The sequence below is a fragment of the Pleuronectes platessa genome, chromosome 19 (genome assembly GCF_947347685.1).
Source record: "Pleuronectes platessa chromosome 19, fPlePla1.1, whole genome shotgun sequence".
Taxonomy (NCBI): Eukaryota; Metazoa; Chordata; class Actinopteri; order Pleuronectiformes; family Pleuronectidae; genus Pleuronectes; species Pleuronectes platessa.
In genome coordinates this window covers 7,910,207-7,931,475 of record NC_070644.1, presented here as the reverse complement: position 1 = coordinate 7,931,475, position 21,269 = coordinate 7,910,207, and the positions used below count along the sequence as shown (strand labels likewise).

At 41.3% G+C, this 21,269-nt stretch overlaps 2 protein-coding genes across 2 annotated transcripts in view; both read right to left on the bottom strand.

The window, feature by feature from the left end:
* Positions 1-9,912, bottom strand: part of si:dkey-34e4.1 (carboxyl-terminal PDZ ligand of neuronal nitric oxide synthase protein) — a 39,764-nt gene extending 29,852 nt beyond the window's left edge. The window contains exons 1-2 of the mRNA XM_053411735.1: positions 9,356-9,912; positions 7,547-7,618 (exon numbers count right to left, since the gene is read on the bottom strand). Coding sequence (XP_053267710.1) covers positions 7,547-7,618; positions 9,356-9,463 — 180 coding nt within the window. The 5' untranslated portion in view covers positions 9,464-9,912. The remainder of the gene's footprint in view (positions 1-7,546; positions 7,619-9,355) is intronic.
* A 3,649-nt stretch (positions 9,913-13,561) lies between these two features.
* cacfd1 (calcium channel flower domain containing 1) lies at positions 13,562-20,930 on the bottom strand. The gene is made up of 5 exons (XM_053411123.1): positions 20,327-20,930; positions 18,768-18,840; positions 17,849-17,974; positions 17,120-17,227; positions 13,562-16,672 (listed from the first exon to the last, which is right to left on the bottom strand). The coding sequence occupies exons 1-5, from the start codon at positions 20,433-20,435 to the stop codon at positions 16,582-16,584; spliced, it is 507 nt and encodes a 168-aa protein (XP_053267098.1). The 5' UTR covers positions 20,436-20,930; the 3' UTR covers positions 13,562-16,581.
* Between the last annotated feature and the right edge of the window lie 339 nt (positions 20,931-21,269).

The following is a 21,269-nucleotide window of genomic DNA, read 5'->3' as shown; positions in this document are numbered from 1 at the left end:
GCTCGAACTGAACCATAAAGTCTGGCTTATACAGGTTGAAAATGTAAAAACCTCATCAATTTGAATTTTTAGAACCTATCTGACTTTCTTGCAGCACCTGGAATTTGAATATTGCACTTAGCCATCTTGAGATTTTGATTAAATTGTGATCAATAGTGAAGCCTGACTACAAACCACACACGGTCTATTTTCATTTTATCCATTGGATGCAGCAAATAAAAAAGACACAACCAGGCTGACTCTGCCTGCTGAGGCTGCAGACAGTGACTGTCAAGGAACGTGCAGGAAGAAAATGTGCCTTCAGGCTCTGCAACAGGATTGAGCTCGTGGCTTTAGAAAACGTCTTTGCCTTTGGATGGGGATTGTTCGGGGCGAGTGTCGGGGGCAGGGTTGGGGGGGGGGGGGGGGGTCAGAGCATACAGGACTTGACTAATTGTGGAGCAGAAGAGACCTGGCTCAGCCTCCGGGCAGATGATGAAAGCAGAAGCGTGTGTGTGTGTGTGTGTGTGTGTGTGTGTGTGTGTGTGTCCGAGCGTGCCACCCGATGCTGGTAGTGGAAGTAGGGACCACTCACCACCTGTCAGTCCACCCATGTGAGCAAAGACCTGCTGTCACTGAAGTGTATTTATCCACAACACAAGCAACAGTGGGGGGAAAAAGGCAGGAAGCGGACAAAGCAGGATATACAGCAAAATAAAACTAATAAAAAGATATACAGTAAATTAACTCATTCATTCAATGCATATTGTACACATTTCATACTGAATTTTATTTTATTTTATACATTTCTAAATCTCATAAGCTTAAATTTCTATTCTTGCATGGAGCTTTTGAAACAACACAATTTTCTCCCCGGGATCAATAAAGTATTTCTAATTCTGATTCTGATTGAGGGTGTGATCAAAATACATATTCAGATTGCATGATCTATTAAAAGTTAGAGTCTATAAGCACATGAGACCGTTGTCAGAGAACAAATACATAAAAATGGAGGAAGAAGCCAGTGATCGAAACCTGTGCTAGTCAAATTATTATTTATTTGTTATTGTTATGTTTTCATCTGCATTTGTTTGTTTGAAACAAGGATTCTGCAAAAACTACTGAAAGGATCATCAGGCAACTCAGTGGAAAGATGTGTCAATGAGGAACCCAATATATGTTGGTGCCGATCCAGATTTTATTTTACCTTCTTTAACATTGTGAGATCAGTTTTGTTTTTTACATTTCCCTGATTTACCAGGGAATAATTCATGGGTCTTGATGAACAAATATTTGGCATTTTTAGGGTCTGAAATGAGTTTCTGCAATTTGGTGCAGATCAGAGTGCAAAATCAGAATCTAGCGGCTATAATTGTGTTTCACAGGGATGCAAGCAGTTTTTCAGCTGCTGCACATAACAGAGAAAACAAGGAGGCAGGTGTAACTATCCTTAGTCACTAGCCCTATTATACTTATATTTATACTACCAGGTTTAAAAATATATATTTTGCAAATGGATTTGGATTGAATTTCATGTGCCACTTTCCTGTTTGACTGAGCCTTGTCAGAGCAGATTATGCAGACGTGTACTTTGTTGATGATAGTGGTCTGTGACTGGTATTGAGATAACTGTTAATCAGGAGAAATGGGACCCCCGTTCTCTTGGGGCCTGGGTAAACAAAGGGAACTGCACTCTTTCAAAGCCGAGATCACGTCTAATCCAGTACACATATAGGTCATACACTATGCTCTTGTGCATCTGCCATTAAGCTAGCATGAATACAAAGTGAAAACTGTGCCCCTCATTATGTATGTGTCATGTCTCCCTAAATACAGCATATCCCACATTCACACAGAACAACGCCGACCAACCGCCCCCACTTTCCTACAGATCTCTAACCCCCCCCCCCCCCCCCCCCGGAGTTAAGCTGTGTTCTCATTTCTCTCCTGGTTTTCTGGGACATGCGGGGTGTGCAATTGTTGTAGATCTGATTCCCGGATATTTAGAAACTGTTTATGTTTGTTTCTGACCCCTGATCATTGAAGCAGAGTAGTGTTGTTTAATCAGCATCTGTGTTTAATCTAAGTTTGGTTAAGGATGAGAGCCAAATGCCTAATCTGTGCATTATGCATGGTCATACTGTGTGTAATTTTGTCACTAATCTGTGTGTGTTTGTGTGAAAACCGGCTAGGGTTATATATCGGCCAATATATGTCTGTATAATTAAAGATTGTTCCTCAAAGGTTGTAATAAAACTGTTAAGACTGAGGCTTGATATTTTACAGTTTTACCATAAAGACAAGAAACTATAAATAATTAAAAAAAAATATTACCAAATCTATAGAGGGTTAATTTGGAAAACATTTTTAAAAACATATTTTGTAAACAAGAATGCACATCTTTTCTGCATTGTTTATTATTTAAAATAATAATTTTCAAATTTGGCCAGGATCAGAAAATTATCTGAACGAAGACAATTAAGTGAAAAACCAGGGAAACGAATAGAGGGAAGTGAAATACGGACATTCTCTCGTGGTTTATTTGGCTGTTGCCAAATCAGTTGAACAGTGCTTCAGTGTTTTAATAATTGTTGTTAATAATAAACCCAAATCCTTTACAACACTGGTGAGGCCTTAATCGTACTCGAGGTATTGGTAAACATCTCATGGGTTTTGTTAAGTGAATCCTCGAGCCCATAACTGGAAGATATAATGCAAAGATTTTTGTGCCAGCATTTACTTATTTTACTTACAATTACGTATCTTGATTTTCAAAACTTTATCTAGATTTACAGCCACCAGTGCAGTTTCAGTTCATCTTTGGAGTCTGAGTGACAATCGTGAAGAAATTCCCTCCAAGGAAGTTTTGAGCTATGTGTAAGTTCCCAAAACATGTTTTGTGAGGCCACTGTGATCTTTCAGCACCCAAATCGAATCACTAAATATGTGAGTCTAGGTGAACATTTGTGCCAAATTTGAAAGTATTCCCTCGAGGCGATCTTAAGAGAACACGTTCATGGTGTTAAGGGTTTTATGAGGTCAAAGTGACATTGACCTTTGACCTCCAAATTCTAATCAGGTCATACTTGAGTCAAGTGAATGTTTGTGCCAGGTGTAATGAAATTCCGAATGAGTTTTACTGATACATCTCACAAGAACATAAGGCCCCTGTGACTTTGCCCTCCAACTGATATATTGCAATAATTTCCTCCTTAAGTCTAGGTGAACGTTTGTACCAAATTTGAAGAAATTCCCTTGAGACATTGTTAAGATATCTCGTTCACAACAATGGGATGGACGGACAACACGAAGACACAATGTCTATGTCCACTGGCTGTCACCAGCTTTGGAGGCATAAAAAGATTTTCTGTCAACAGTTAGGGTAGATCCGGAAGCACAGCTACTCAAAAACACACAAACTCAGAGAGTGAAAATGTGTGTTGGCCTCTCTGACAGGTCCAGGTCCCTCTACTTCCCTCTCAGCAGCCAAACATCTGCTCCTGAGTCTTGACAGTTCGAGTGAGCTCTCAGACGCCTGACACAGGCTCAGTGGACCCACACTGAAATGGCAGTTTAAAAACAAGGTTCGCTCCTCTAAGACAAAGTTTGCCCCTCTCGCGCACGGCAAAACAAGAGATCTCACGAAATGTTCCAGACAGCCGGGGAACAAAGGCAGAGGGAGGGGAGCCATGTAATATCCAGGGAGACTCTTGTGCGGTCTGAAGGAGGAGGCTGCATCCTGACGGACATGAGAGGGAGGCTTAAAATCCCATTAGAGCCGATCAAAATTCAAAGGGAAGCATGCGTGGCCTGCCCTCAGCCTCTATTCCTGTCAGCACTGAGTAGATAGCCAGAGAGGAGCTAAATCGAGATGGTCTATTTTGGTAGGAGGAGAGTGAGGGGATGGAAAGAAAACAGCGGTGGATGGAGAAGGAGACGGAGGGGTTAGACATCAGGGAGTAAGAGAGAGGGGGTGATAGAGACATAGACGAGAGGTGAGGAGGAGAGAACGGCCTCAAAGTTGTTTTCTTCTGTAGAGAGGCAGCGGCGTCCCGTAAATGTTTTGTGTCTCAAAAAAACTCCAGCGCATAGACACTTTTCTTTCTGAGGCGGTGGGAAGAGGACGTCAACAAGGAGTCTCTCCATGTGGACGCAGCAACACCGGCCTTTGTCCTTCAGCCCCGTTAATCGAATGAGGACGTTGTTAAAATGCAAGGGGTCTCGTTATTATGGGCTGCTTCAGCTCAGGCCCACACCCATTCACCGCCATACATAAAAACACACGTGTGAATGCACTTGCACGCCCCTGGGCTGGTTTCTATGCCACTGGTCAAACTGAATGAAACAAATTCTTATAAACCAACACAGTAGGACCAGTCAGCCATAATGGGGGGGGAAAGGTTTAACAAAAAACTACTCTGAAAAGATCCACAGGATACAAAATTTGTGTCTTTTCACTTTCTCGCAGCAGGAATGTGTGTGTGTGTGTGTCTGTGTGTGTGTGTATGAGAATGTGTGTGTGTGTAAAAACGGCTGAGGACTAAACTAGCACAGCTCCTCCGCTCTGTCAAACCCAAATTTACAGTTTAGTCAGAGACGATCAGGCCCCGTCGCCTGCTCTCCCTCCGGTTCTCCTCAGATGTTTCCTCCTGTTTTCTCACATCCACTGAGACTAAAGAGATTAGTCGAGGGAGATGAAATGACTGCGGCTCTGCCAGCCACCGAGCAACCCCTTCCTGATTCAAGGACTTCCTCCCACCGCAGCCGTTCTCGCCGCTGCCATCGTCACTCTCTTTAATCACACTCAACTCCGCAGAGTCTCCTCCGCGCAATCCCTCGGTTAAAGAGCTGCGCTTTTAATTTAAAGACGAGGCCTTTGCTTGGGGAAAGTCAGGAAGGCCGGCCAATATTCATCTATAGAGAGCTAATTACATTTGACTTGACAGCCAGTCTCAAACATGCACTGCTGCCCTTTAAAACGTTCATGTGTAGACATTCGCACAGTGCAAGAGGAGTTCACACAAAACATTGGCACAATAATACCATCTTTACCTTCCCACGTGTAGGAAACCGGGGGCTGCACAAAAAGCAAGTACAGTAGTAATTCTTTATGACTGAAAAACAAGGCCATGTAACTTTTAAAAGAAGAAACACTTCTTGATGATGAAAAGCTACATTAAGACAATTACAGCTTTACTTGGTCTGGTATGGACTAAATTAGTACAAATACCAACTGCTGCTAGGTAGCACCATGGACATGATGGACGAAACGTCTCCATTTCCTCCAAGTCCCACTGCCTCTTCCCGGAAATGAAGCCAAAGTATCAAACACTGCTATCTTGAACCTTTTCGCAGTAGCATTCAGGGTAAAGGAGTCACAGTAGCTATCACCATACACTCTTGACCAATATCAGTCACTTTCAGCTGTTAACCGTGACGTTTCGTTCCGTTTTACAGCATCAAATAACTGAAATGTCCACTTGAACATACACCAGAGTGACAAGAACTACCTAAAATAATAGAAACTATTTTGTTACAAACTAACATGGAGGAGGCAGGGTTTATAACTTATACTGCAGGCAGCCACAAGGTGGCGATGAAGACACTTTGGCTTCACCTTAGGGGAGCAGATCATGTTGTGCGTCCAGACCTGAGCGTGGATCAGTCTTCTCACCTAAAATCCATCCATCCATCCATCCATCCATCCATCCATCCATCAAGGTTTGTGGGTGACCAATCAAAACATTGAGTGAAATACGGTAGACCCTGGACCAGTTGACAACTTATCACAGGGCTTCAACCCCCATCAAGAATGCATATAGGCATATTTCCTGAGCGGTTGAATGAAGTTAAGTCTTTTAAACCAGGAATTAATGCCGAGGTCATTCAAAGAAAAGCAGCCGTAACTGAATGTAGAGTCTACCTCCATTAGTATATGCCGTCAATGTAAGTCACTTAAGAAAATCGTGGAAGTATTTGCAATTTTTGCATCGCCCACAGTGCTCAGCGTTGAACAAAAGGAAGATACTCTTTAATGTAAAGCTCCAGCAGCGAATGACATGACACGACAACAAACCCGAGCCCGAGTCATCCACCGGTCAGTGTAATAACAGAGGGCTATAAATAGGAACTTCTCTCTAGTCACTGTCAGCACAGATTACATGAAAGTCCCGGCAAATTAATAAATCAGAGCTAGTTTTTTTTATAGATCCATGTTTCCATACATATGCCACTGGGGACTCTATAAAGCAGCATTAGTCTTTTGAAAATAAAGATGTTCTATACATGTCCTATATATAGGCTGAGAGCTACGACGTTAATACACTCACTCATTCATTATTAATCCAGAGCTTTCTTTGGAACCTCCAGGGAACTTTATTCACGGAGATACACAATCCCAACAACACGGCATGTCCAAGAAGCACCGATGAACCCTGTGTACATCATATACAGACAGTAGCTGCTGGTAAAAAGAAATTGTGTTTTTCCTTGTAGTAATTAAAAGCATCTTCTTTGCCTGCCTCTACCTGCTTGGGTTTTTTTACGCCCCACCTCAGCCTGCAGTGTTATCACCCGGACGCTCAAGTTTACAACCTTATTGATTTGTCAGTTTGGGAATCACTATCTGCCCATTCACCCGGATACACACACAATCCAGCTCTGCTCTATAAACTTTCTAAAGATGGGTTTAGTTTGCCTGAGAGATCTGGGGGTTCCTCTGATTTGAAATGCACACAGTGTAACAGTTAAAGCAACAAAGGCAGCCACCTACACACACACAGTGTTTCACGCTGCACCAGCCAAAACAGGAGTGGGAGTCCTTAGTGCAGGATTCCCCCCCCCCTAAAAAGGTCTGAATTTAGCACGTCGGAACTCATGCATGTTTCAGGAGGATAAATGCACATTATGGCTTTTTAGTGGCTCTGGGGAAAAAATCACACATTTCTCTCCTCAGCCGCAGATAAGAGCCTTGTCGTGTGTGTGTGAGCCGAGCTCCTCCTGTGAGTCTCTCTCCAGATTACAGAACCAACCCCGCTGTGAGGTACGGCTCCGTGTCCTCCCTTCTGCAGGAAAACACTGGTCTGCTGGGACGGTACATTGGAAAAATAATAACACCCATGGAAGTACCACTGACACAGCTTTATGTGTGTGGGGAAGGGAGGGGGGGGGGGGGGGGGTGCTAACTATGATATGACACCAGAGTGAAAGTGAGGAAACTGAAGCTGGTCAGTGCGAATATATTCTAAAAAGTATCAGGTCAACAGAGTTTTATCAAAAGGCAGCGAAAGCGAAGACACACACTGGGTCCTTCATCTCCTACTAACACATTAAGAAAGAGGCAGAGTAGTCTTTAATCAAGGAAGACCCACAATCCACCTCTCTCTGATTGTTTTTTTCCTTTCTGAAAAATTCATCTGTGCATCCCGTGCCCACGTCAACAGTGCTGATCTGTTATCCATGACAGCACTGCACTTTTTGTGTTACTGTAAATGCAGTTTTTCATCATGGAACAATCATTGTGTGTGTGTTTGTGTGTCTGTGTGGTGTGTGCGTGTTTTCATCTCACCCTGATTCTCCTCATGGCCGCCACAATTTCCATCCGACTGTTGGGCCTGGGCACGTCGAGGCTTCCCACGTACTGTGGTAAACAATCAGAAACACAGCGGCTGAGCGAGTATCCCTCCATCATCACATTTGACAATTTCAAGGATATCATGAATTAAATGACACAAACACTTAAAGTGCTTAAATTGCTAAAAGATCCACTACATAAACAGAGGCTCCCTGTCATAGAGGTAATAAGGTAACAGCAAAATTAAGGATCATTCACAAAGGTTTGTCTTGAGACAACTAAAGAGGAAATAACTGTTTACAACACGAGTTGATGCTCACTCTATATACTGTTTAAATGTCCATATAGATCATTTAAATGTCAATTATTATCCCCTGAATCCCTATTTAACATGTCAAATATGCAATTAAACAATTAATAATTATCGCTATGTAATTTTCATCAATAGTAATATAACAAAAATATATCAATATATAGCTTATGAACTATGTAAACACAGTGAAGAGGTATAACACATCATTGATTAACCTCGGATGTTTTGCTGTTCAAGGTTCCTCAAGGAATTGTTTATTATTTGTGCGTATAATCGATATTGAGTATGAATATATAAATATTGGCCTAATCGCCCTACGAACATAACAGTCAGACAAACTAAACAAAATAAATTGTTATCTTGAAATATGGTATCCAGTGCTGATCAATGTGAAACAAGCAAAGTCTTATTAATAGGCAATTTGTAAGTTGTGTCTTTATGTGAAAGTTGTTATATGTGTTTGAGTGGCTGTATACTTCTTAGTATGAAGTATATAGGAAGTAGTTTAGTCCATTGATTTATAGAACAAAGTAAGTAGTACTGAGACAAAGGATGAGGATGGAGGATGCAAGCAGCAGCTTGTTAGTGAACTTTAGACTCACTTCAGTTATAGTGTGAGCAGTGAAAATCAGCCCAGAGGATAGAGTTAGAGCCGGATGTGTGCGGATCAGAGCTGAAATAGTCTGATGATCGATCAACAGTCTGTGTACAAGCTAAACTTTCTCTGGTTCCATTTCAATGCACTACTACAAAAATGTATTATTATAGGCCAATTTCTATTTATAATAGGAAATGTAAACAGCAGCTGCAGCGTGTGGTTACTTCAAACGAAACATGGAGAGGCAGTGTTCAGTCTTTATGCTCCATGTTTATGGAACAAGCTCCCAGAGGAGTGCAAATCGGACTTCTTATGAATCAATGCTGATGACTTTCTTGTTTGCCACCGCCTTTTATTAAATCATACAATTACTTACTTTCTTAAACCGCACTGTTACGTTCACTCTTACATTTCTTTTATAATTAATTTAGTTTGTATTTAACTCCCTTTAATCGCTTCAATTCAGTTTTTTTTGCATTTTCTTGAATTGCTGTCACAATCTGTCATAAGGCCTTTTCACATGTCATGCAAAGCCCTTTGAATTGCCTTGTTGTTGATATGTGCAAATACACTCCCATCAAACTTCTTCTCACAACAGCTTTAGAAAACCTACAAAGAAACTCAGTTCAGTCCATTTCTCAGCATCATGCACATGTTGTCATGTCACCTCACATGTGTTGCACATGCATTTTTTCTTTGTTTGCCCAATAAACTACAGCCCTGTGTTGCAGTCCATGTGTTTGGCCATGCATTCAAACTTCATGATGAATCTGGAGCCCGAGGGCGACCAGTGCACCTGCTGCTGCGCTGCAACGCGACACATCACAAACCTGCACAACACACACACACACACACACACACGCACAGTTCAAACAGTGCAGGCTCGCCTCACCTTGGCTTGGAAGGAGATCCCGTGTTGATACGCCTCCTCGTTGTGCAGCGGAAGCCTCGAGTCCGCCACATCGTCCACCAGGTTGTACCTGTTCCTCCGCGCAGGCATCGCGGGCTCAGACTCTAACAGACACTTGTCTCAACAAGTAAACACGGAGAAGACGCCACGATCACACGTGTGTGTGTGTGTGTGTTTGTGTGTGTCTGTGTGTGTTTGTCTGTATATGTGTGTGTGTGTGTGATCCAGCAGTGGTCTCCCGGTGGGGACGCGGTGCATTGTTGTCGCTGAGCCTCAGAGGTCCCGTCCTCAGCGGGGACACGTTTGTCCGCTTCTCTCCTCAAACAGTCATTGAAAAGCACCAACGTGGAGGATCCGTGTGTCCGAGGCTACAAAGAGAGAAACCCAGTGTTTGTCCTCCTGCTTTGCTCTTTTGATCTTGATTTATATTTATATTTTTTGAATCCAGTCCTGTTGGTGGCAACGCTGCACCCTGCTCTCTCGCTCTCGCTCTCCCTCTCTGTCTCTTCCCCCCCCTCTCTCTCTATCTCTCTCTCTCACCCTCTCTCTCTCCTCAAAGCACAGAGCAACTACCTCATTGGAGCAAAGTTCCGAGGAATGATGCAACCCGGAGCTGGGAGGAGAGCCAACACGCACACACACACACTCACACACAAACACGCACACGTATACACACGCACACAGTGGAGCGGGAAACCTGACACACTTAATCCTGGTAACCGAAGGTGCATCGTTTGTGAGGAAGAAATTAGACTCTTTAATCCACAGGAATATATTTCCTCATTTAAAGCAACAGATGATGAAACAATCCATTTTTGACCCAAATCCTCCAAAGTTGTTTAATTTCTTTCGTTAGTTGAGTTGGTATAAGCTATCACGTTAGCTGCTTTCAGACATGCGCTAAACTCCGGACATTCTCCGGAGCAAATGTCCCAGGTTAGCTTCTCCAGCCAGAGAATGTCCGGATGAGAGATCAAAGCAGGAGATCTTCCACAGGATTAATATTTCATTTCTAACATTAACAGACGAACTACTGACAAAATAAGAATACAAATATCGCAGGATGGAAAAAGCGGTGCCATACACATAGAAGACAGAGACAAAAAAATGCAGAGACAGCTGTTGGTGATGAGGGCGTCGATTGTGTTGTAAACAAAAAACAGGTTATCTCCACAGCTGGTTTGTTTGTACTCTGTGTCCTGCTGGTCTACTGCGACCCCCCCCCCCCCCCCCCCCCACACACACACCTGAACTCGCTGCGTTGATCATGTGTGACCATGAAAATGAGTTTGATGCTTCACTGACTTGGAATAGGGAGAGCATTTCATCTGACCCATAGGCCCAGCATGTTCAAGAGTAATGTTTAAAAACCAAAGTTTAACCCCCTTATTCAGAGGAAACTTTAAAAGAGTTTGGTGTATTTATCACAGAATCTGCTCCTCTGATTCAAGAAGCTGGGGATCATGGTTAATATCCAGAGTTCAGTTGTGTTTCAGACATATATAAGGTTTCAGATCAGTGGGACGACGCAGTCAGAGCTCCAGTCAACACACTGATAGACAACTTAATCACTCGGAAAAGGAGCCCGACAAAAATAATCACCCCTTGTGGCTGTAGAGGGCGCTGTTGCTCAGTTAAAGTTACATAGTGTTGCTTTAAGCCCCTTTGTGTAAGTGCATGAGTTAGTTACATTGTCATACACACACACACACACACACACACGGTTACTTTTCAGAATAAGATTTTATATACACCACATGTGATCAATTACTGTGAAAAAAATCTCCATTATTGATGATGATAGAAGTACTGCTCTATGTTTTGATGACTATCGATATAACATGATTAGATAAGTACTACAACACCCGCATAATAAGTACTTTTTATATTTAGTTTTTTATGATATGCTATGAAATACATTTTCGAAGGCAGGATCTTTATGTGTTATTGAGTGTTTTTATTTGATGGTATTGCTGCTTTGATTAAAGTAAATTATCTGAGTCCCTCTTATAGCATTGTCTACCTTCAAAACTGTAAATGGATGAATATGCAGTCACGTCATATAACATTACCTGATTGAAACAACTTACTTTTCATCTTTCCATTTCATATCGCTTCCTGCTCTGTGGACCATGAGCCTTTGTTGTTTGCTCTTCATCATTGTATCCCAGTCAGGCTGTCAATCAAATAGATAAGATTCTTCACACATGTCGGCCGTTTGCTGATCATTACGTGGAAATTATGGAGTTTTAATTATCAGCCTTTATCAAGCCCTCACCTCCTGCCACTGCAGTTGATGATATTAACATTAAATGTGTAATAAACCTTCAGTGGAGCATCACAGGTGGATTTCCCATGAAAAGAGAGTCCCCTCTTGGTAATAATAGTGGAAGTAATAATTCACTACATAATTTGCTAAATGCAAGGTTAAATACTTAATTAAAAAAAGGGCATATGACTGAATTTATGTCAGAGTGCCCTCTGTTGGTTGCTTGCTATCCTGCAGTTAAATAAGCATTTTTCTTGATTATGTTTCTGGGTTGTGTTTTAAAATAATAGTGTGTGTGTGTGTGTGTGTGTGTGTGTGTGTGTGTGTGTGTGTGTGTGTGTGTTTGTGTTAATAGAGCGCGGTCACAACTAAATCCCACTAATCTACTGTCAAAGTGCAAGATATTAAAATCGAAATACGTTAATAGGTGAGAGAGAAATTATTCCAGTCTGCAATTGGGAGAGATAATGCTGAGATAATACAGATTTAATTAAATGTGGTCATAATTAATCTGATTCATAATTAACCATGCATAACTACCAGTAAAGACTTGTAAAATAACCTTTAACGTAACCTTAACACATCATCCACGTGAGGTCAGTCTAACAGGCATGGGATAAAAAGTGTCAAACTTTTAACTTAAAGCTCCTTTAACTTTGGTTCGTAGTTTGTTGTATTTCAATTCACTGATGTGCTTCTTCCCCCTACAGATGTGATTAATGACGCCGGACAGTCGTGGAAGACATGACTAATGATAAGAGACCGGGCGCCATTTTTTCTATGAGCAGTGACATTTCCAATCAGGCTGTATCAGTATTATGTCAAATTCACCTCTAGTGCGATGGTTCACAGCTGCTGCAAAACAAACCCACAGAAAGGCCCCTGCGACCTGTGATGAGTCGGAGTTCATTAGTGTTTAAAGAAAATAAATGGAGACAGAGTGAGAACACCTGAAGTGTCCTACAGGTGGAGTCTGGGGAGTGTGTAGGGACACATGGATAATTAGACGAGAGAGCAAGATGGTGGAGGGGCCTGATTGGTCGCATGTTACGGACATCAATCAACTTTCAAAAATGTCCTTTGCAAGTTGAGTGTCTCTTCATGCCATAGTGAATCTTAAGGGTAAATAAAAATAAAGAATTAACCACACTTAAGATCTAAAGGCTCTGCACAAACAAATAAATGAAAGGATTTCATACATTTTGAGGAATGGAAAACTTAAGATGGCCTGGATTTCTGTGATGAGATGATATTTTAAGCAGAGTTCTTCATGACCTGAAATCCTTTTTCAGCTGTTGTTCTGAAAAAAAAATGTCATTATTAATTAGATAACGATGGCCCCGCAGACTTAAATGTGACATTACTGTCTGTTGTTTAGTTTGGTCCTGATAATGTGTGATATTCTAGTATATGCATAGTTTTCCTCTATGAGACAGTGTTAATCAGTGTGTGCAATAGCTTATCCTGTAATTTAGCTTCTGATAAACTATAAATACTGCACTGCGGTTGTTTGCCTCCCCAAACCACTGCAGTTTCTCTGTACATTATGTTTTTTTCCAGACTCATAAAAGGTCAATGTGACCGTTCTCTTTAACCACTGAAATGTCATCACTATATTTTTTTTAGTACAAGTGACACATGACCAAAGGTTGAAGAAATTCACTCAAGGGGGTCTTGAGACATCACATTCCAGAGGCCAATACATGTGTTGTGAGGTCACCCTGACCTTTGGCTTCCAGAATAAAATCAGTTAATCCTTGAGTCCAATTGAACGTTCTTAAGGTATCGCGTTCACGAGAGTGGGACGGACGGACGGACAAACCAAAAACATAGTGCCTTCAGCCACTGGTTGTCCCAAGGTCAGAAAAATAGGAAAATAAAGAAGTTAAATAAAAAATAAAAAGCCAACCACACAGCAGTAGTAGGAAGTTTTTTTTAATTCACTAATTCATTACAGGATGAGGATTCACATCAGAACACACATCATACACAACCCTTACATCAGAGGACACACAATACAATTCAAAACGGAAAGGTGGGTGGACAGCTTTGGACAATGAGAGCAGTGTTTTTACGTCTTATTAAACCTGCGTATAAGAGCGAATGTGTGTAGTGTCAGACTGTAGCATATCGCTGGTGGGTACTTGGTGTTTAACCTCTTGTGAGCAAGAACATTTCAAATGCTTTTACATTAGCTCCTGTAGGGTGATAAGTCACACTAGTTATCATATATCTATGATCATGCACCACTTTTTTAACTGTATCTTTACGCTGGTCATTGTCAAAGTATGTCACCTGAGAGCTGGTGGTGATGTGCGAGCGATCCACCGAGTCACTGACCGGCCAGTAACAAGACATGAGCAGGAGACAGCTGTAAGAGGTTTGTGTCAACACTTACTCCTTGTTACCGGCAATACAACAGAGGCAAGGCCACAAAACAACACTTACTCAATCTGTATATTTGTCGGCCACTGTGTTACTCATTTGAATGACAAAAACAAGCTGTGGCTGTGAGGATTGGGTGGGATACACACCAATTAGTCCCTGAATCAACTCACTACCCTTCATTCAAATTTAATGGTCGGTTAATGCACTATTTAAGACTCATAACAAAACACAAACAATATTCAGGAACTGAATTGAAAAGGAAAGAAAAGCACAACACCTTTTTAAGAAGCCAATGAAATAAGCGCACTTTCCATTTTTCCGGTGCAAAACGTGCCACAAAATCTGCAGCCACATCCTGGCTACCGGCTGCTCCGACACAAGCAACCGCTCGTAAACAAGGACCCATGCACTGAAAGCTCTAAATGAAATTCCCTCTTTTCAATGCTACCAAAGTTTAGTGCAGCGTTGCTTTAACTGAGTTTATACCAAAGGGGGGAAATAAACGTATGAAAGCACAAAATAAAACTAAACTTTCAACTTTCTGTGTCTTTGGGTTTACCAGATATATTCCCTGATGTTGAAAACATCCCTAATGCCCGTATATGTTCATAAATAATTTGAAGCTGCAGTTCAGAGTTGTATGTGTGCAGGGGGTGTAAGACTATAACACCAAAATCACTCAGTTTGTATCTAAACTTCAGACTTGCCATTTCTAAGATGCAACTCTCAGGCACATAGTGGAGTCTGCAGAGTAATTCCAAAGATGTTTAAGGAACTGTTTTTTCAATGAAAGTGAATTCTACTCTACAATTGTTTCTAGTCTATATCCAGCTCTGAGTGTCTGTGTTTTCGTGTGATTCATATTTATAAAGCTCACAGGAAAATCGTTAAATCTATTATTTCGCTGTGATTTTGTGTCTAAAAGTAATTTGTCAATCTGCAAAATTTAAAAAAACAAGACATTGATTTCAACCAAACTGGTGAAAAAGTATTTTTCACATTATTCAGAGATTCAAGAAGTATAGACTTGAACGCTATTTCTACTGGCTGAATAATCTGTGATAAGATAGGTTTAAAAATACTACAATCCAAAATGGAAGCAGATCCTTTCCAATAGTAGTCTTCATCAAGACCTCAACTAACTTTTAATATAAAAACAGTTTCTCTTCTATCAGGTCATTTTCACCAAAGGTACATTCCCCTGGGACCATGAACCTTTTAAGGATCTCAGGGTCTAACTCTGCTTTTCAGGAGCTGGGGACGAAGGGCAATTCACACCAACCCTGTTTGCTCCCGACTTTAAGACTTTTTAGTTTAGCCTGAACCAAAATAACAGGTGTGAGACGTACCTTGGACCATGGATCAGGCCCAACAGACCATTTAGTCAGACAAAAAGAGGCGGTCCCGCTCCTCAAACTGAACCATGGCTCAGATCACGTGTTTACAATTTTCTGGGATAGTTTGGACTTTCGGACCAATTGCAGGAAGTTGAGACACCATTAAACAATCGGAGATAAGAAAGAAGCAGAGGCGGTTCACAGGTTTACGTAAAGTTTTCGCCTCAGACATTGAAATACTTGAGTGACGAGGAATGCACCTGAAGTTTGTGATGCTGGTAGTGAAACCATAATGCCTTTACAGCAATGAATTCACCAAATGAACCAGTTAATTAATTCTCAGAATTCAAACAGCGAGACTACAACCTGCTGAACGGACAACACCCTGACGCCAGGCGCACGCCCATCTACTAACGCATCAATGTGAAGTGAAGGTGATGAAAGAAAGTACTTATGCCATACAAAAGTCTTTAGCCCTAAACTGCAATGCCAAATCAGACCTAACTGGATCAACTGTAAACGATGTAACAAAGAAATTAACCAAGGTTTTGTCTTTCAGGTTTGAAAGTCCCCTAAAAGTAGTTGGTGTACAATAGTACCAGGCATAAAAAAATACGCATTTATGATAAGACATACATTAAACGCAGATGGTCCAGTTTGCTGGAAACCCCCACGGTCCCCTACTCTTTGCGATGATAACAATGTTAGATAAGCTGGTATCAACATTTGGGTTGTGCTGCCAAAAACATCTGGGGATTTTTGACTTATCTTTACCCACTTTACATCTCAGACAACTCTGAATCACAGCCTCAAAGTCATAGTGAACAACCTGAAGTCAAATATGTACATTTTACAATCACATTAATCACTATTCAGATTTCCTAAAAGGCTCTTGGGCTACAAAGAAGTTACTCACATGTTTCCTGAAAAGAGGGTTCACTACCAACAGCAGCAACAAAGGGAATAAGTAATAAATAAATAAAACCCATATGCAGGAATAAAAACATGAAAACAAAACTTTACATTTTAAGAGATTTGCACACCAGGTACCAAATAATGGACTGAATCCAACATCAACTTATTAGGTCCAGATAACAAGAAGGCAGCAATTTAAAGGGATTATATAAACTCAATACCTTTGTTATTTAGTGACAGAAGTGATAGTGGGGGAGGGAGGAAGAAGGGTAGAGGGGGAGGTTGGGAAGGTAGATGCCTCACTGTGAAGCGCCGTTTTCCGTCCCTGCCATCCTCTCTTCGTCGCCCTGTTTCTGATGCTGCAGTCTGGCATAAGACACTGCATCTCCCCTGAGACAGAGAGAACGAGAGAAAGAGAGAAAGGGAGGGCGGGATGCGAGAGAAGGATGGTAATAGGAAGTTATGAATGAGAGGTGAGCGCAAACAAAGGGAAAGCAGGGATGACAGGACAATGTTAATCGTACGGGTATAACACCGCTGACCTTGTCAAAAGTTAATTTGCATGAATAAGGAGGCTCATTAGAATTGTTACAACTTTCATGGACACAATACAAATCTTATTAGCTGATTTCAGTGAAGCATGATTCCTTTTAAGTAGGGAGTCTGTTATAATATCACAATTTAGAAGAGCGTTTTATGGATGAGACATTAAGACGTATGAGTAATTTCAAAATGCACAGTTTATATTCAAAAGGATACTGTAAATAAATTATATGAAATATCTGAGTTCCTTGATACACATCATCACAAGTTATTAGCCACTACCAGGACGCTTACTTTTTGCCTAAAGATGCGAGGCCGTACAGAACTCCTGTAGCAAAGGCGATGGCGTTCCCAAACAAGGTTGTCATGGAGAATTTCAACACTACGGGAAACAGAGCCATCCTGAAAACAGGCAACCGAGGGGACAGCACCAAGAGACAGAAACAAAAATGAGTAAATCATATCAAGTACGTGCTGTAGATAAAAACAACCGCATTCTCTGTGCGGGATTTCCCCCCCCCCTTTTTTCTAAAGAACAGATTTTTGTAAAACGCTCCAATAGCCCATGATTGTACTTATATTTGATCTGCTTGTGCTCAGACTGTGTGCTTGCACTCAATGTATTTTGTTGCGGGGACAGGTTTCCTGCGCTTCAACTTCAGCTCTCATGCTCATGTTAGATCTGTGTGCACACACGAAATGTCGGCTCTTCGATTACTTTACTCTGTTCTTGGTTTTGTGTGCAACAAGTTGACCAAAGCAAATCTAAGCACAAGCGGCGAATATTTGAGTGCAAGCACAGGGTTTAGCGTGACAGCATTAATAAATCGGTCCTGCTCCAAAACAGAGCGATAACAGTCTTTAATAAAGATAAGTAAAAAAAAAACATAATTCCCAAAATGTCAAACAGCTTTTGCAATATTAGGCACTGAAGGAAACTTGAATTCTAAATATTGTACAGTTCATATTGTACAGTAGAGTCTCCAGTGATATAAACCAAGTGCAATGGATATTTGTTCTCACCCGCAGTAGAAGAGGGCTTTCTGCCACGGTTTGAGTTTGTCTGCACGGGCTGCTATTGCATTAGCAAACTCTATGAACTGGCAGCAGAATGGCACTTCACACAGGAACAGCACAAAAGCGTTCAACCTAGAGAGAGGAGGAGCGGACAAGAGGAGTCATCCTGTGCACTTTCATCTCACACACGGCACAGCTCAGGCTCAAACCATGGCGGTCAGGAGTTCAAACACAGTAGAGGAGCAGAGACGGACCATTATACTGTTAGTGTCATAATTCAAGGTAACCTCTTGGATTGTAGAATGCACATTCATGTTTGCTGTCAAAGAGAACCAGATAGAAAGTTCCTACTGGGGGTTGTTTTGTGAAATTGGCGCTGAAACTAACGATCATTTCTGAGAAATTGAAGGAATCTGAGGCACTCAACAAGGTGGTGGGTTAACAAAGTAGGTTTTTGATCAACATATTGTTAAAGCTCTAAAAAAAAATTAAGTTTGACTCTAGTTTGATCTGGTGTGAAGAATTAACCTGGAAAAATGTCTGGATTGTCATTTTCATTTATCAAACGTTTAAAAGTTTCGCAAATACACAACTCACTGCGACCTGTATCAAAATATGTTCACACCGAGAAGTTGTCTACGACTGTCACTTGAGCGGTGACGTAGTTGTGGCTGCATGACAACATGAGACTACTGTTTACTATTAATGTAAGATTATACTCTAGATACTAATAAATAAATGACCTAATTTAAATAAATGATCTTTAAATAGTGTGTAGTACAAAACTGGAAATCACTTTTCTGTAACTATATTCAGAAAGAAACAGGGTCCTTATTGTAAATGAATAAACAATAACATAATTGACTATATATATGTATATATATATATATATATATATACATATATATATTATATGTTGACTTACACCATCCACACTCCAGCAGCTATGTTCAACGGGTTCACGGTGACGCAGTTCCACACTCCTGCGACGGCACAGGCTGCATGATTTGGACAAAACAAAAGACAAAGCAAAAGATATGAGACACCCTAGAACCGTACAGACTGAAATTTCCCTCTAGGTTTAATAAAGTACTATCTCTCCCTCCCTTTCCTTATATTCGTATGTCTGTCTACATGACATTGATGAAAAATCTAACAGGACAGAATAGATATTATGGATGTGGCTGCTACATGATCACGTCTATTGTGAAAACTGATAACTACAATACTAACGTTTCATGTAGATTATATGCTGTGAGTGATTGGTGTGTTAATGCCTGTAAACTATAACCAAAAATGTGGAACATGTGGATTTTTTTTTACATTTGAATGTAAAGTAGGCATCTATATATTAACATGGAAATAGAGGCACACACGCATCACTGTCTTCACACTTTGGTTTTACATTGCCTTACAGAAAATCACTTTGAAACCACCTGAAAAAAATTGACAAAATAAGCTAATAAATCACTGATATCTTGATTTATAAGCTGTAATGAAAGGTGCTCTGACAGGAAATGAATCGCCCTTATCAAATCTGACACAAATTACCATCAAGATAATTAGTTTCATATAAGATTCTGCTGATGATAACTCTGGGTGTTTTCAACATAGGCAACACAGGAGTTCTGGAGTGTTACTATGATTAACAGTCCATAACCAACAAAAAGTAAGTGTCCATATAAACGTTAGTATTTAAGAGTCAAACCATAATGTACTACTGAAACCCCACAGGGAGAATGAAAGGTAAATGAGCCCGATGTGTGTATGAACTGTCACATTGTCACAAACAGTGGAACAACCACATTGCACATCCGGCTCCTTTAGACCATCCAGCCTCCTCAATAATACAGAGCCCATTGAATATGCAGTCCCCCGGGTGGTTAACATGATACAGGCTCTGGTGTCACTGTGAAGGGGAGACGGATGGGAGGGGGGGAGGCAGGAGGGTGGCAACGCTGCTGGATCACTGCACAGCAGCAGTCAAAGTACCTGCTGGGGACACGGTGTGTGCATATCACCCTGTTAATCCAGGAATGACGAGCTGTGTGAGACACACACACACACACACACACACACACACACACACAGCCACAGGCAGGGCTGGGTGGTGGCTGCTGCACTGATGGGGACAATGGGCTGGAACAAAGCTTTTGTGGAGCATCACTGAGCAGAGGAAATGCAGCATGTACACAATAAATAACATGATTTTCCAAAACAGCAATCTGATCCTGATCTGTCCCGTTTATGATCTGACTCTTATTCTGACATCAGGGCTGAACAGTCAACACAGTGCACAGTGAGAGGTGTGCAGACAGGAGAGGAAAGACACTGGCAGGTCCCAGAAAACAACACAAAATAAGCCTGTATCATTGGAATCTGGTGCAAATCACATTCAATACTTGCCCTCACTGCACATATATGGCACACACACCGTTTACACTCCTCATATGACTGAATGAGTGGACTTTTCGAGGTACTTACAGATTCCTCCCAGAACCCCAGCTATTTTACACAGCCACCGGTACCACCACGTCATGCCGTCATCGTCCGGGGCGGCTTGAGTGGCCGCTGCGGCCGTTTCGGAGCTCATTGTGCTTGTTTGGCTAAAGCTACACACAGAGCCAGTGTTTACAGATGTCAGCTAACAATGGCTAAGCTGAAGTTAGCTAGCCCGAAACTAACTACTAACTCGCTAGAAACAAAGTGTCGACACTCGCTTTCGGTGATATCTTTTCACTTTTAAGAAGTTGTTTTTATCAGATATAAAGTCTTTCCTTTCGTCTGCTGCAGTTGGGTCCGGCTACCCGATGCTTCGCCCCCGTCAGTCAGCCTCAGCTAACCAGCTAGCCTATGCTAACAGCACCGCCACCGGCTGCCGCTAGGAGCAGATGTCAGCCAGGATCCGTCCTTCAATCGTAAATAAATTAAACACATGGACTAAAACTCTTTTATTTCAGGGTTAAAACTATAAAACTTCCGATCGCTTGTTTGGGTTCAAGCTTTTTTTAATTAAGACACTATGGTCTATGATTTTAAACAATCACAGAGTCGCTCTCCTCCCCGGCTGCTCATCTGATGTGGGCGGTGCATTGTGGGAGAGAGTTTCTGCGCGTCAGTGTTTGTTTACATCTGCAGCTGTGTGTGTGTGTGTGTGTGTCGTCCCACTTAAATCACAGAGCAAAAGGATCATCCCTCAGAAAAATGCACAACCTGCTACAGCTGTTTAAGAACATTTAAACTGACATGAAAGTTTCAAGTAAAATATCGTACAAGTCAAAATGTATCTGATGCTTAATGATAGCTATTTATTTGTAAAAAATGCAGCAGACAAAAGTTAAACTTTTGAGTGTTTTCCCCTTTACCAACAAATTATATTGAAGCCGGAAAAAAACTTCTGATTACAATAACCTCCTATATCATACAT

Bases quoted from the DNA above. Each gene is read 5' to 3' on its own strand.
- cacfd1 (XM_053411123.1), bottom strand. From the start codon at position 20,435: ATGAGCTCCGAAACGGCCGCAGCGGCCACTCAAGCCGCCCCGGACGAT. The intron at 17,975-18,767 runs GTAAGTCAACAT...TCCTCTCTCTAG, and splicing joins GCTGCTGGAGTGTGGATGGT to GTTGAACGCTTTTGTGCTGT. The intron at 16,673-17,119 runs GTAAGCGTCCTG...TCTCTGTCTCAG, and splicing joins CTCGCATCTTTAGGCAAAAA to GGGAGATGCAGTGTCTTATG.